General features: G+C 57.0%; 2 protein-coding genes across 2 annotated transcripts; both read right to left on the bottom strand.

Moving 5' to 3' along the window:
- Positions 1 to 4,263: 4,263 nt before the first annotated feature.
- On the bottom strand, positions 4,264 to 5,069 carry LOC138553525 (histone H3). The gene has a single exon (XM_069642553.1). The coding sequence runs from the start codon at positions 5,047 to 5,049 to the stop codon at positions 4,639 to 4,641; it is 411 nt and encodes a 136-aa protein (XP_069498654.1). The 5' UTR covers positions 5,050 to 5,069; the 3' UTR covers positions 4,264 to 4,638.
- A 5,188-nt stretch (positions 5,070 to 10,257) lies between these two features.
- LOC138553510 (histone H3-like) lies at positions 10,258 to 12,054 on the bottom strand. Its single transcript, XM_069642539.1, has 2 exons — positions 11,752 to 12,054; positions 10,258 to 10,272 (listed from the first exon to the last, which is right to left on the bottom strand). Exons 1-2 carry the CDS (start codon positions 12,052 to 12,054, stop codon positions 10,258 to 10,260), a joined length of 318 nt encoding a protein of 105 aa, XP_069498640.1.
- Between the last annotated feature and the right edge of the window lie 872 nt (positions 12,055 to 12,926).

The following is a 12,926-nucleotide window of genomic DNA, read 5'->3' as shown; positions in this document are numbered from 1 at the left end:
TCCCGCCTTTCCCAGCCAACTCTACCTAGGCCGCAGTACCTTCTGCCGTTACAAGAGGGCATCGGGGAGCTCAGTGCTTTGGCATGAGTGCCTTAGTCTGGTTACCAGAAGGGAAGAGAGATGGGGGGGGGGGGGGGGCAGGGAGGGAGGGGGCTTCCCATCTGCAAGGGGGTATGTATTCTCATGTAGGTAGACTTTGACGCGAAGTAAAGAGCTATCAAGTGGAATTCCTAAAGTGGACTTGGTTTCTTTTGGCGCATTGCCCCATTTACATTTCAATGGGCGCACACACAACGGGGCTGTTGGTATTTTGGCCCACGGGACTTCGAGTGCCACTGCCGCACAGGTCCACCGCACTGGCGGGGAAGCAGAGGGGTGGGCTGGGTTCAGCCTTCCAAGAAAGCGCGGTTCCATGTGATAATATGCCTGCAAAAATGTCGCCATGCAAGAATTGCGCAGTTTTTTTTGCGGCGATCTTACCCCACGGAACCTGTGGGGGACAGCCCCTGCAACCCCCATATTTTTTTTATACCATAAATAATGTCGCCTATGCTGGGGATAATATTAGCCCAATACCGAATGCGCAGCGCAAATGAGCAGCTCTGTTATTGACGGTGTGGGCGGCTCTTAAAAGAGCCTTTGGGTTTGTGCGTCGGTGCTGTGGTAGGTGTTCCTCAACCCCCGAATCCATAGAGAGTGCGTCCCTGGCGCTTCAGGGCATAGACCACATCCATGGCAGTGACCGTCTTCCTCTTGGCGTGCTCAGTGTAGGTGACGGCGTCCCGGATCACGTTTTCCAGGAAGACCTTGAGCACACCGCGGGTCTCCTCGTAGATGAGGCCGGAGATGCGCTTGACTCCGCCACGGCGGGCCAGGCGGCGGATGGCGGGCTTGGTAATGCCCTGGATGTTGTCTCGGAGCACTTTCCTGTGCCTCTTGGCGCCGCCCTTGCCGAGACCTTTCCCTCCTTTGCCGCGACCAGACATGTCCGCTTCTGCTGCTGCTCTGCTCGTCACAAGGGAGCTGGGGCTGTGTGTGTGGTGGCCGACGGGAATCGGCTGCTTATATGGACAGAGGGCGGGCCATGGGGGTGGAGGGCGGGGATCGCGCGGCAGCCGTCGGCTCCAGTGTGCACATGCGCAGCATTTCAAAATCAAAATGCCCGCGCTTTCCAGCCGTTACACCGGCTGGCCTTTGTTCTCTCCGAACTCGGTAAAGCAGGAAGGCGCTTGATTGTCAGCCCTTTAATGTAGAAACGTAGCTGCGCTTCTGAGAGAGGGCGCGCACGAACACACACACACACCACCCCTTCCTCCAATTAAGCCCTGTGTACTCACTCCCACCCTTTCCAGCTGTGCCTCACAGTCCGGTGTGCCGCATTCGCGCCCTACTTTGCCCATGCACCCAGAAAGCTGCATGGGTATCGGGAGCATGCGATCAGCCCAAAGGGGTTTTGCACATACTCTGTTGTAGTGTAGAGAAGTGGTGGCGCTGCTGTCAAGGTACTGAGCTCTTTGTCTGAGTGTGTGAGCGGCTCTTACAAGAGCCTTTGTGTTTTTTGTTTTGTTTTTGGGAGAGTGTGTACCTTGGGCTTGTTACTTGCTGGCTTTGCCCCCTGCCTTGTGGCCCTCGGTCTTCTTGGGCAGCAGCACGGCCTGGATGTTGGGCAGGACACCGCCCTGGGCAATGGTGACCTTGCCCAGCAGCTTGTTGAGCTCCTCGTCGTTGCGGATGGCGAGCTGCAGGTGTCTGGGGATGATGCGGGTCTTCTTGTTGTCCCGGGCGGCGTTGCCGGCCAGCTCCAGGATCTCAGCAGTCAGGTACTCGAGCACGGCAGCCAGGTACACCGGGGCTCCGGCTCCCACGCGCTCACCGTAGTTCCCCTTCCGCAGCAGCCTGTGCACACGGCCTACTGGGAACTGCAAGCCTGCCCGGGAGGAGCGAGTCTTTGCCTTAGCACGGGCCTTCCCTCCTTGCTTTCCTCGTCCAGACATGATGCGTTGCTCGTTCAACGTTCAAAACGAAAGTAATGAGCGCGCTTGTTCTTCTTCTTGCTGATAGATTTTTATCCATCAGCGGTGATTTTTTGGATACCGAGGCTTGAGCCTCATTACTCCATCTTCTCGGGTTGAGTGTGTAGTCGTGGGTTTGTATTCTTCTTGGTCTGTGTGGTCTTGTCACAGTAGGGCTGGTTTCACTGGGTCTTCGCAGTGATGGGCCGCGGGTAGCGGTCGAAGGGGTTTGCTGTGGTGGCAGTGAGTCTTCTGATCAGAGGGTTCGGGTTCTGATCCAGTTCTTGGCAGAAGTTCTTACTCAGCTTCGCTAGATGTTCATCCAACATCTCGATGTCCAGGTCTCTGTGAAGGTCTGCTATCCTTGTGAAGATTGGAGCTCCAGATGATATCCGCAGGGCCTTGTTCTGGACTATCTGAAGACTCTTCCGGTGTCGCTCATGGCAGGTCATCCATGCTGGTGAGGCATAAGTCAGGGTTGGTCTGATGATCGCCTTGTAGACGTTGATCTTTGTCCGGAGGGGCATGGACTTGCTCTTCAGGAGTGGGTACAGCGCTGCCATCTTTCCTGTTGCCTTCTGCTGAGTATTCTCGATGTGGCTTTCCCAGTTGAGTTTGCTGTCCAGGGTCACACCGAGGTAGCGGCTGCTGCTCTCCCATTTGATGGTCTCCCCGTTGAGGCTGATGTGTGGGTGCTCCTTGATCTTCTTTCTGGTGAACAGCGTTGCAGTTGTCTTGCTGGTGTTGAGTTCTATCCGCCAGTCGCTGTACCACTTTGCGATGGTATCCAATGAAGCTTGCAGGTTCTTCGCCACTTCCTTTTCGCTGAAAGACTGGGAGATTACTGCAACATCGTCTGCATACAGCGCCAGGTTCGTCTTGTGGAGATCTGTCGGGATGTCGTTGGTGAAGAGGTTGAACAGGAAGGGTCCGAGGTTCGATCCCTGTGGCACGCCTGCTCGGATGGAATGTGAAGAGGACATCTCAGACCGCATGGCGACATGGAAGGTGCGGCCTCCCAGGTAGCTTGCAATCGTCTTCACCAGGTAGTTCGGGAGGGCCGGCATATAAAGACACGGTGGAGCTCTCTCATTGGACGAAACCTAGGCTCTGTGTGAACATCCATTGGAGGGGGAGACTACTCCTGCCAACCAACCAATCAGAGCTCTGTGCCGGGCACACAGACACGGAAGAGCTGCAGAACCAAACGGGCCAATGGCGAGCAGGGACTGGCAGCAGCTGATTAAGCACAGGCAGCCTACAAAAGAGAGGGGAGGGGTGCGGTTATTTACTCATTTCTTCCGCTCCTCACAGCGTGAACGTTCGCGGCAGACAATGCCTGAGCCAGCCAAGTCCGCCCCAGCGCCCAAGAAGGGCTCCAAGAAAGCGCTCTCCAAGCCGCCCAAGAAGGACGGGAAGAAGCGCAAGAGGTGCAGGAAGGAAAGCTATGCCATTTACATCTACAAGGTGATGAAGCAGGTGCACCCTGACACCGGCATCTCTTCCAAGGCCATGGGCATCATGAACTCGTTTGTCAATGACATCTTCGAGCGCATCTCCGGGGAAGCCTCCCGCCTGTGCCACTACAACAAACACAGGACCATCACCTCCAGGGAGATCCAGACCGCAGTGCGACTCCTGCTGCCAGGCGAGCTGGCCAAGCACGCTGTGTCCGAGGGCACCAAGGCCGTCACCAAGTACACCAGTGCCAAGTGAGGCCACAGTTCCCAGCAGCAAAAAACCCAAAGGCTCTTTTAAGAGCCGCTCACCACCTCCACTCAAGAGCTCGCATGCTTTGCCTAGCAAGCCCCGCTTTATTCCATCCCCGGAAGACATAAGGGCAATGGTCTCAAATAGGGACTTCGGCCTCAGGGTCGGCGTAAGCAAATTAATGCTCTGCGCTGCGGCAGGAGTCACGCTCCCTACTTGACACATTCGCTGGGCTGGGAGGGAAAGCTCTGGGGACAGAGCGCAATGTGCAGGACAGGCACTGCCAGGGAAGCGCGCGCAGCAGACCCCTCTGTCCCCGAGCTCGACAGGGAGCCAGTACCGCACCGTTCGGTTTGCGGGGGGGGGGGGCGGCGAGCGGAGAACCGGCCGTTAGCGCACAACGCTTAGAAGTGGTTGTGATCCAGCATCAAGGCAGGCGCTATAGAAACCGTGATGTGTAGAGGGGGGGGGGGGGGCGCGTCTTCAGGTTCAGAGATCTCTGTGGGGAGGTGGGGGGGCCGGCCTCGGGTTAAGAGATGGCTGTGCTCCGGCTAAGAGGCACAAGCCATCGCATCTAATCCGACCGCCACAAGAGCACAAATTGAAAGCAATATGAAGGTGAGGCAAAGCTGGTCGCCAAAGCGCCCTGACATGCATTTTGGGGGCTCGCAGCGGTGGGGTGTGGCGGGTTGCGTTGACTTGGACGCCAGCCGCAGGGCGTTTCATTCAACACATGCCAAGACAGGCAGTGGCAACTGGAGCGTTGGCATGTTTGCCTTGGGTTTGAGAGACAACCTAGCTGCCTGTGCAGTGAAGAGAGGCGCCTCGAGAGGCAGAGTTGAGCAGCTCTTGTGTGTGACAATGTGTCGGCTCTTAAAAGAGCCTTTGTGGTGGTGGGTCTTGCTGCCGGTGCCCCTCAGGCCCTCTCGCCTCGGATGCGGCGGGCCAGCTGGATGTCCTTGGGCATAATGGTCACTCTTTTGGCGTGAATGGCGCAGAGGTTGGTGTCCTCAAAGAGCCCCACCAAGTAGGACTCGCTGGCCTCCTGCAAGGCCATGACGGCGGAGCTCTGGAAACGCAGGTCGGTCTTGAAATCCTGTGCGATCTCCCGCACAAGGCGCTGGAAGGGCAGTTTGCGGATGAGCAGCTCGGTAGATTTCTGGTAGCGCCGTATCTCCCGGAGGGCCACGGTGCCCGGCCGGTAGCGGTGAGGTTTCTTGACACCGCCAGTGGCTGGTGCGCTCTTGCGGGCAGCTTTGGTGGCCAGCTGCTTGCGAGGTGCCTTGCCTCCGGTGGACTTGCGGGCGGTCTGCTTGGTACGGGCCATGGTAACCTTGTGCGACTTACTTCCGAAGTACAATGGTCTGTCTGTGACGGCTTCAGAGAGCGCGCGGGCTGATGAAGACCCAGCTCCACTCCGATTGGCTGGGACAATAGCAGGAAACAGGTTTGAAAAAGCCCGCCAAACTCTGTGACGAGCCCGAGGCAGAACGTCGGCCCGTTGAAGGGCTGGCAGGCATCTACGTGCACAGGCACGCGCGGAACAGGAGGGCTATGATTGGACAGCCAGTCTGAGGTTTGCCAGCTATTCATTGATTCCTGTTATGATTGACAGCACGCACGCACGCACGCACGCACGCTCGCTCGTGTCTCTCACTTTTCTTTCTTTCTCTCTTGGGCTGAGGGGGATTTATTCATTTTATTCAGGTGGCCATTTTGTATGGCACGATAAGGGGCGGCGTGGGGTCACCTCAGAGTACGAGTCTGTGAAGCACCCAGCCTGGCAAGCAAGTGCAGAAAAGAAAGCGGACCGCGCCCCGGAAAGTTATAAAAGGAGACTCCATAGAAGTAGGTGGTTGTGGGAAAAGTTAAGAGTGGTTCTAACGAGCAACCACCTTCTCTTGACTCCCCCATCTGACACCTGATGGCAAGGCTCTCGCGTTTCCCGGGTCCATGAGTGGGAAAGCCACCCAGTTCTGTTTTTTGTTTGGAATTCTGGCACTGGTAGTGTTTCTGCATTTGAAACAGGGAAGACAAATCGACAAGACCCGCAATCCAGAGGGGGGTTAAGACAGGACTGGATGGCCTCCCCACGCGTTGGCCACTGGACATTTGAGAGTTCGGCTCATGCACTGCTTACGTCTCTCTGGCTCTCGCATATGCTCTCTCTACACTCTCTGGGCAGGCAGGATACACAACCTCTCCTTTGCCATCATAGCGATCTGAGAAACACACGTGCAGCTGCCCCCAGTCAGAGGGCCGACCAACTGCCGCATAGCGACCTTCTACAGCCATCCTCAGAGGAATGCACCAACACAGATACCCAACGGAGCGCTTTGCCCAGGGATGCAACAGTGCAGATGCGTAACTGAGTGCTTTTCAGGGGTAAAAACGGAACAGATATACAGCAGGGAGTAGGATACGGAGGGGCACCGCCATACAGGGTGGCTGGGTGGAGAGAGGCAGGTGTCGTCTAGCGAGCCAGGTGGTGCGGCGTGATTGGCCTAGGTATTGAGGGGGAGAGCGACTCCTTGAAGAGGTGCGTCTTGAGTTCTTTTCTGAATTGTGGGAGCGTGTGGGGCAAGTCTGATGCCGACGGGGAGGAGGTTCCCTGGTCTCGGGGCGTAGGCAGAGAAGGCTTGTTGTCTGGTCCTTTCCTTTTTGCAGTGGCGGATTTAAAGACTGCTCGTGTCCCAGGCTTCTGGTGGTGCGTTGTCTGCTGGAGATGCTGGGTTTCTCTGCAAGGTAGCTGGGTGACTTGAGGGCGTGACTGCCTTATAGATGATGCGGCAAGACTTGAAGGTGATTTGTGGGTGCAGTGTGAGCCAGTGAAGGTCGATGAGGGGAGGGGTGACGGGGTACCTGCGTAGAGCCTTGAGAAAGCGTGTGGCTGCATGTAGGACACTTCTCTGGGGCTCAAGGGAAGACGACGGGCGGCCTTTCCGAGGAGGGCGTTGCCCCCATCCAGGTGGGATAGGACCAGTGCTTGTACGGTGGATCTAAAGCTGTCCGGAGGGATATTGTTGGCATGCGAAATGACTCCTGCCCTACAACCTACCATCCTGCCTAGACCTACCCTGCAACCCACCATTAACGACGACCAAGGATCAGAAAAATGAGCTCGATGTGACCACATTGGTGCGAGATAGCTCCTGCCCAATATCCAATTATCCTGCAACCAACCATAAACCGCAACCAGTGAAACCGGGCCCCTGAGATGCAGTCTGCTGAGCCTAAGATTAATGGCCCTCTGCCCGAGCACACATATCTTACCCGGCTACTAGCTGTGCATCTGCCTCTGAGGGCAGCTACCGCGAAACACGACAATGTAACCCTGGAACAGTGGGCTCGTAAGAACAAAACATCCACTCCAGACGCTCACCTCTCCTATCACTATGCTCACGCTCTACTTTACACCAACACAAAATAGAGCGCAGCTATAGCCCGCGATCAATTTCGGCCTAGCTGCTCACATATACGTACTATAGCCCATGAACGCCTCAGCATCCTGCAGCTATAGCCCACGAAAAGAAATCGGCCTAGCTGCACACATAAGCGTCCTACACAGGCCTCATGCCGCAGTCTCGAGAGACCAACCCCCAAACTGCACACATTCAACTGATCTCTCAATACCACCGCACCAAATGTTAGGATGCAGCTACCATCAAGCAATCGCATCAGCTGCTCCCATATTGAATGCACCCAAGCACCCTACTCTCTCGACTGACCTTTACTACGGTCTCCAAGGGGGGCGTTCAACCCACAAGCGCTTTGAGATCATACCAATGATATATAGAGCGCTATGTAAATGCCAAATAACAATGTATGATGTTGGCCTGACTGACCCGATGGCTGGAGGGAGAGAAATGGCAGCTGGGCCGGCCACTCCCGAGGAGAGGCCAGTAGTGAGTGGAGCAAATGCCATGCTCCTGGCTGTCTCAGGGAGCCTAGGCAGAGAGAGAGAGAGAGAGAGAGAGAGAGAAGCAAAAGGCTCTGCTCCTGGGCCTCTCAGGGCCCAGCAGAGAGTGGCGACCGCACTCAGCAGCGCGTGGAGCAAGGAATACGCTCCGGCCTGGCCCCTAGGCCACGAACGGCCAGGTTCTATAGGCAGGAAAACAGGGCTGACCTACAGGCACTTGTAACTCAGAGTGTGCTGTGACCCCTGGCTTCTCGGATAACAGTGCACCGGGCGACGCGAGAGTTCTCGAGGCCTGCTCAGAGGCTTATGGGGATGGCTAGAGGGGTGTGTGTGTGCCCCCCGCTTGGTCTGCAGCTGGGTACTTCTGGGAGTTATCAGCATAATCCCGCCTTTCCCAGCCAACTCTACCTAGGCCGCAGTACCTTCTGCCGTTACAAGAGGGCATCGGGGAGCTCAGTGCTTTGGCATGAGTGCCTTAGTCTGGTTACCAGAAGGGAAGAGAGATGTGGGGGGGGGGGGGGGGGGCAGGGAGGGAGGGGGCTTCCCATCTGCAAGGGGGTATGTATTCTCATGTAGGTAGACTTTGACGCGAAGTAAAGAGCTATCAAGTGGAATTCCTAAAGTGGACTTGGTTTCTTTTGGCGCATTGCCCCATTTACATTTCAATGGGCGCACACACAACGGGGCTGTTGGTATTTTGGCCCACGGGACCTCGAGTGCCACTGCCGCACAGGTCCACCGCACTGGCGGGGAAGCAGAGGGGTGGGCTGGGTTCAGCCTTCCAAGAAAGCGCGGTTCCATGTGATAATATGCCTGCAAAAATGTCGCCATGCAAGAATTGCGCAGTTTTTTTTGCGGCGATCTTACCCCACGGAACCTGTGGGGGACAGCCCCTGCAACCCCCATATTTTTTTCATACCATAAATAATGTCGCCTATGCTGGGGATAATATTAGCCCAATACCGAATGCGCAGCGCAAATGAGCAGCTCTGTTATTGACGGTGTGGGCGGCTCTTAAAAGAGCCTTTGGGTTTGTGCGTCGGTGCTGTGGTAGGTGTTCCTCAACCCCCGAATCCATAGAGAGTGCGTCCCTGGCGCTTCAGGGCATAGACCACATCCATGGCAGTGACCGTCTTCCTCTTGGCGTGCTCAGTGTAGGTGACGGCGTCCCGGATCACGTTTTCCAGGAAGACCTTGAGCACACCGCGGGTCTCCTCGTAGATGAGGCCGGAGATGCGCTTGACTCCGCCACGGCGGGCCAGGCGGCGGATGGCGGGCTTGGTAATGCCCTGGATGTTGTCTCGGAGCACTTTCCTGTGCCTCTTGGCGCCGCCCTTGCCGAGACCTTTCCCTCCTTTGCCGCGACCAGACATGTCCGCTTCTGCTGCTGCTCTGCTCGTCACAAGGGAGCTGGGGCTGTGTGTGTGGTGGCCGACGGGAATCGGCTGCTTATATGGACAGAGGGCGGGCCATGGGGGTGGAGGGCGGGGATCGCGCGGCAGCCGTCCGCTCCAGTGTGCACATGCGCAGCATTTCAAAATCAAAATGCCCGCGCTTTCCAGCCGTTACACCGGCTGGCCTTTGTTCTCTCCGAACTCGGTAAAGCAGGAAGGCGCTTGATTGTCAGCCCTTTAATGTAGAAACGTAGCTGCGCTTCTGAGAGAGGGCGCGCACGAACACACACACACACACCACCCCTTCCTCCAATTAAGCCCTGTGTACTCACTCCCACCCTTTCCAGCTGTGCCTCACAGTCCGGTGTGCCGCATTCGCGCCCTACTTTGCCCATGCACCCAGAAAGCTGCATGGGTATCGGGAGCATGCGATCAGCCCAAAGGGGTTTTGCACATACTCTGTTGTAGTGTAGAGAAGTGGTGGCGCTGCTGTCAAGGTACTGAGCTCTTTGTCTGAGTGTGTGAGCGGCTCTTACAAGAGCCTTTGTGTTTTTTGTTTTGTTTTTGGGAGAGTGTGTACCTTGGGCTTGTTACTTGCTGGCTTTGCCCCCTGCCTTGTGGCCCTCGGTCTTCTTGGGCAGCAGCACGGCCTGGATGTTGGGCAGGACACCGCCCTGGGCAATGGTGACCTTGCCCAGCAGCTTGTTGAGCTCCTCGTCGTTGCGGATGGCGAGCTGCAGGTGTCTGGGGATGATGCGGGTCTTCTTGTTGTCCCGGGCGGCGTTGCCGGCCAGCTCCAGGATCTCAGCAGTCAGGTACTCGAGCACGGCAGCCAGGTACACCGGGGCTCCGGCTCCCACGCGCTCACCGTAGTTCCCCTTCCGCAGCAGCCTGTGCACACGGCCTACTGGGAACTGCAAGCCTGCCCGGGAGGAGCGAGTCTTTGCCTTAGCACGGGCCTTCCCTCCTTGCTTTCCTCGTCCAGACATGATGCGTTGCTCGTTCAACGTTCAAAACGAAAGTAATGAGCCTGGGAGGGCCGGCATATAAAGACACGGTGGAGCTCTCTCATTGGACGAAACCTAGGCTCTGTGTGAACATCCATTGGAGGGGGAGACTACTCCTGCCAACCAACCAATCAGAGCTCTGTGCCGGGCACACAGACACGGAAGAGCTGCAGAACCAAAGGGGCCAATGGCGAGCAGGGACTGGCAGCAGCTGATTAAGCACAGGCAGCCTACAAAAGAGAGGGGAGGGGTGCGGTTATTTACTCATTTCTTCCGCTCCTCACAGCGTGATCGTTCGCGGCAGACAATGCCTGAGCCAGCCAAGTCCGCCCCAGCGCCCAAGAAGGGCTCCAAGAAAGCGCTCTCCAAGCCGCCCAAGAAGGACGGGAAGAAGCGCAAGAGGTGCAGGAAGGAAAGCTATGCCATTTACATCTACAAGGTGATGAAGCAGGTGCACCCTGACACCGGCATCTCTTCCAAGGCCATGGGCATCATGAACTCGTTTGTCAATGACATCTTCGAGCGCATCTCCGGGGAAGCCTCCCGCCTGTGCCACTACAACAAACACAGGACCATCACCTCCAGGGAGATCCAGACCGCAGTGCGACTCCTGCTGCCAGGCGAGCTGGCCAAGCACGCTGTGTCCGAGGGCACCAAGGCCGTCACCAAGTACACCAGTGCCAAGTGAGGCCACAGTTCCCAGCAGCAAAAAACCCAAAGGCTCTTTTAAGAGCCGCTCACCACCTCCACTCAAGAGCTCGCATGCTTTGCCTAGCAAGCCCCGCTTTATTCCATCCCCGGAAGACATAAGGGCAATGGTCTCAAATAGGGACTTCGGCCTCAGGGTCGGCGTAAGCAAATTAATGCTCTGCGCTGCGGCAGGAGTCACGCTCCCTACTTGACACATTCGCTGGGCTGGGAGGGAAAGCTCTGGGGACAGAGCGCAATGTGCAGGACAGGCACTGCCAGGGAAGCGCGCGCAGCAGACCCCTCTGTCCCCGAGCTCGACAGGGAGCCAGTACCGCACCGTTCGGTTTGCGGGGGGGGGGGGGGGGGGGCGAGCGGAGAACCGGCCGTTAGCGCACAACGCTTAGAAGTGGTTGTGATCCAGCATCAAGGCAGGCGCTATAGAAACCGTGATGTGTAGGGGGGGGGGGGGGGCGCGTCTTCAGGTTCAGAGATCTCTGTGGGGAGGTGGGGGGGCCGGCCTCGGGTTAAGAGATGGCTGTGCTCCGGCTAAGAGGCACAAGCCATCGCATCTAATCCGACCGCCACAAGAGCACAAATTGAAAGCAATATGAAGGTGAGGCAAAGCTGGTCGCCAAAGCGCCCTGACATGCATTTTGGGGGCTCGCAGCGGTGGGGTGTGGCGGGTTGCGTTGACTTGGACGCCAGCCGCAGGGCGTTTCATTCAACACATGCCAAGACAGGCAGTGGCAACTGGAGCGTTGGCATGTTTGCCTTGGGTTTGAGAGACAACCTAGCTGCCTGTGCAGTGAAGAGAGGCGCCTCGAGAGGCAGAGTTGAGCAGCTCTTGTGTGTGACAATGTGTCGGCTCTTAAAAGAGCCTTTGTGGTGGTGGGTCTTGCTGCCGGTGCCCCTCAGGCCCTCTCGCCTCGGATGCGGCGGGCCAGCTGGATGTCCTTGGGCATAATGGTCACTCTTTTGGCGTGAATGGCGCAGAGGTTGGTGTCCTCAAAGAGCCCCACCAAGTAGGACTCGCTGGCCTCCTGCAGGGCCATGACGGCGGAGCTCTGGAAACGCAGGTCGGTCTTGAAATCCTGTGCGATCTCCCGCACAAGGCGCTGGAAGGGCAGTTTGCGGATGAGCAGCTCGGTAGATTTCTGGTAGCGCCGTATCTCCCGGAGGGCCACGGTGCCCGGCCGGTAGCGGTGAGGTTTCTTGACACCGCCAGTGGCTGGTGCGCTCTTGCGGGCAGCTTTGGTGGCCAGCTGCTTGCGAGGTGCCTTGCCTCCGGTGGACTTGCGGGCGGTCTGCTTGGTACGGGCCATGGTAACCTTGTGCGACTTACCTCCGAAGTACAATGGTCTGTCTGTGACGGCTTCAGAGAGCGCGCGGGCTGATGAAGACCCAGCTCCACTCCGATTGGCTGGGACAATAGCAGGAAACAGGTTTGAAAAAGCCCGCCAAACTCTGTGACGAGCCCGAGGCAGAACGTCGGCCCGTTGAAGGGCTGGCAGGCATCTACGTGCACAGGCACGCGCGGAACAGGAGGGCTATGATTGGACAGCCAGTCTGAGGTTTGCCAGCTATTCATTGATTCCTGTTATGATTGACAGCACGCACGCACGCACGCACGCACGCTCGCTCGTGTCTCTCACTTTTCTTTCTTTCTCTCTTGGGCTGAGGGGGATTTATTCATTTTATTCAGGTGGCCATTTTGTATGGCACGATAAGGGGCGGCGTGGGGTCACCTCAGAGTACGAGTCTGTGAAGCACCCAGCCTGGCAAGCAAGTGCAGAAAAGAAAGCGGACCGCGCCCCGGAAAGTTATAAAAGGAGACTCCATAGAAGTAGGTGGTTGTGGGAAAAGTTAAGAGTGGTTCTAACGAGCAACCACCTTCTCTTGACTCCCCCATCTGACACCTGATGGCAAGGCTCTCGCGTTTCCCGGGTCCATGAGTGGGAAAGCCACCCAGTTCTGTTTTTTGTTTGGAATTCTGGCACTGGTAGTGTTTCTGCATTTGAAACAGGGAAGACAAATCGACAAGACCCGCAATCCAGAGGGGGGTTAAGACAGGACTGGATGGCCTCCCCACGCGTTGGCCACTGGACATTTGAGAGTTCTGCTCATGCACTGCTTACGTCTCTCTGGCTCTCGCATATGCTCTCTCTACACTCTCTGGGCAGGCAGGATACACAAC

The sequence above is a fragment of the Ambystoma mexicanum genome, unplaced genomic scaffold (genome assembly GCF_040938575.1).
Source record: "Ambystoma mexicanum isolate Mex_15411 unplaced genomic scaffold, UKY_AmexF1_1 Mex_scaf11, whole genome shotgun sequence".
NCBI classification, from domain to species: domain Eukaryota; kingdom Metazoa; phylum Chordata; class Amphibia; order Caudata; family Ambystomatidae; genus Ambystoma; species Ambystoma mexicanum.
This window is presented reverse-complemented; position numbering and strand designations above follow the sequence as displayed.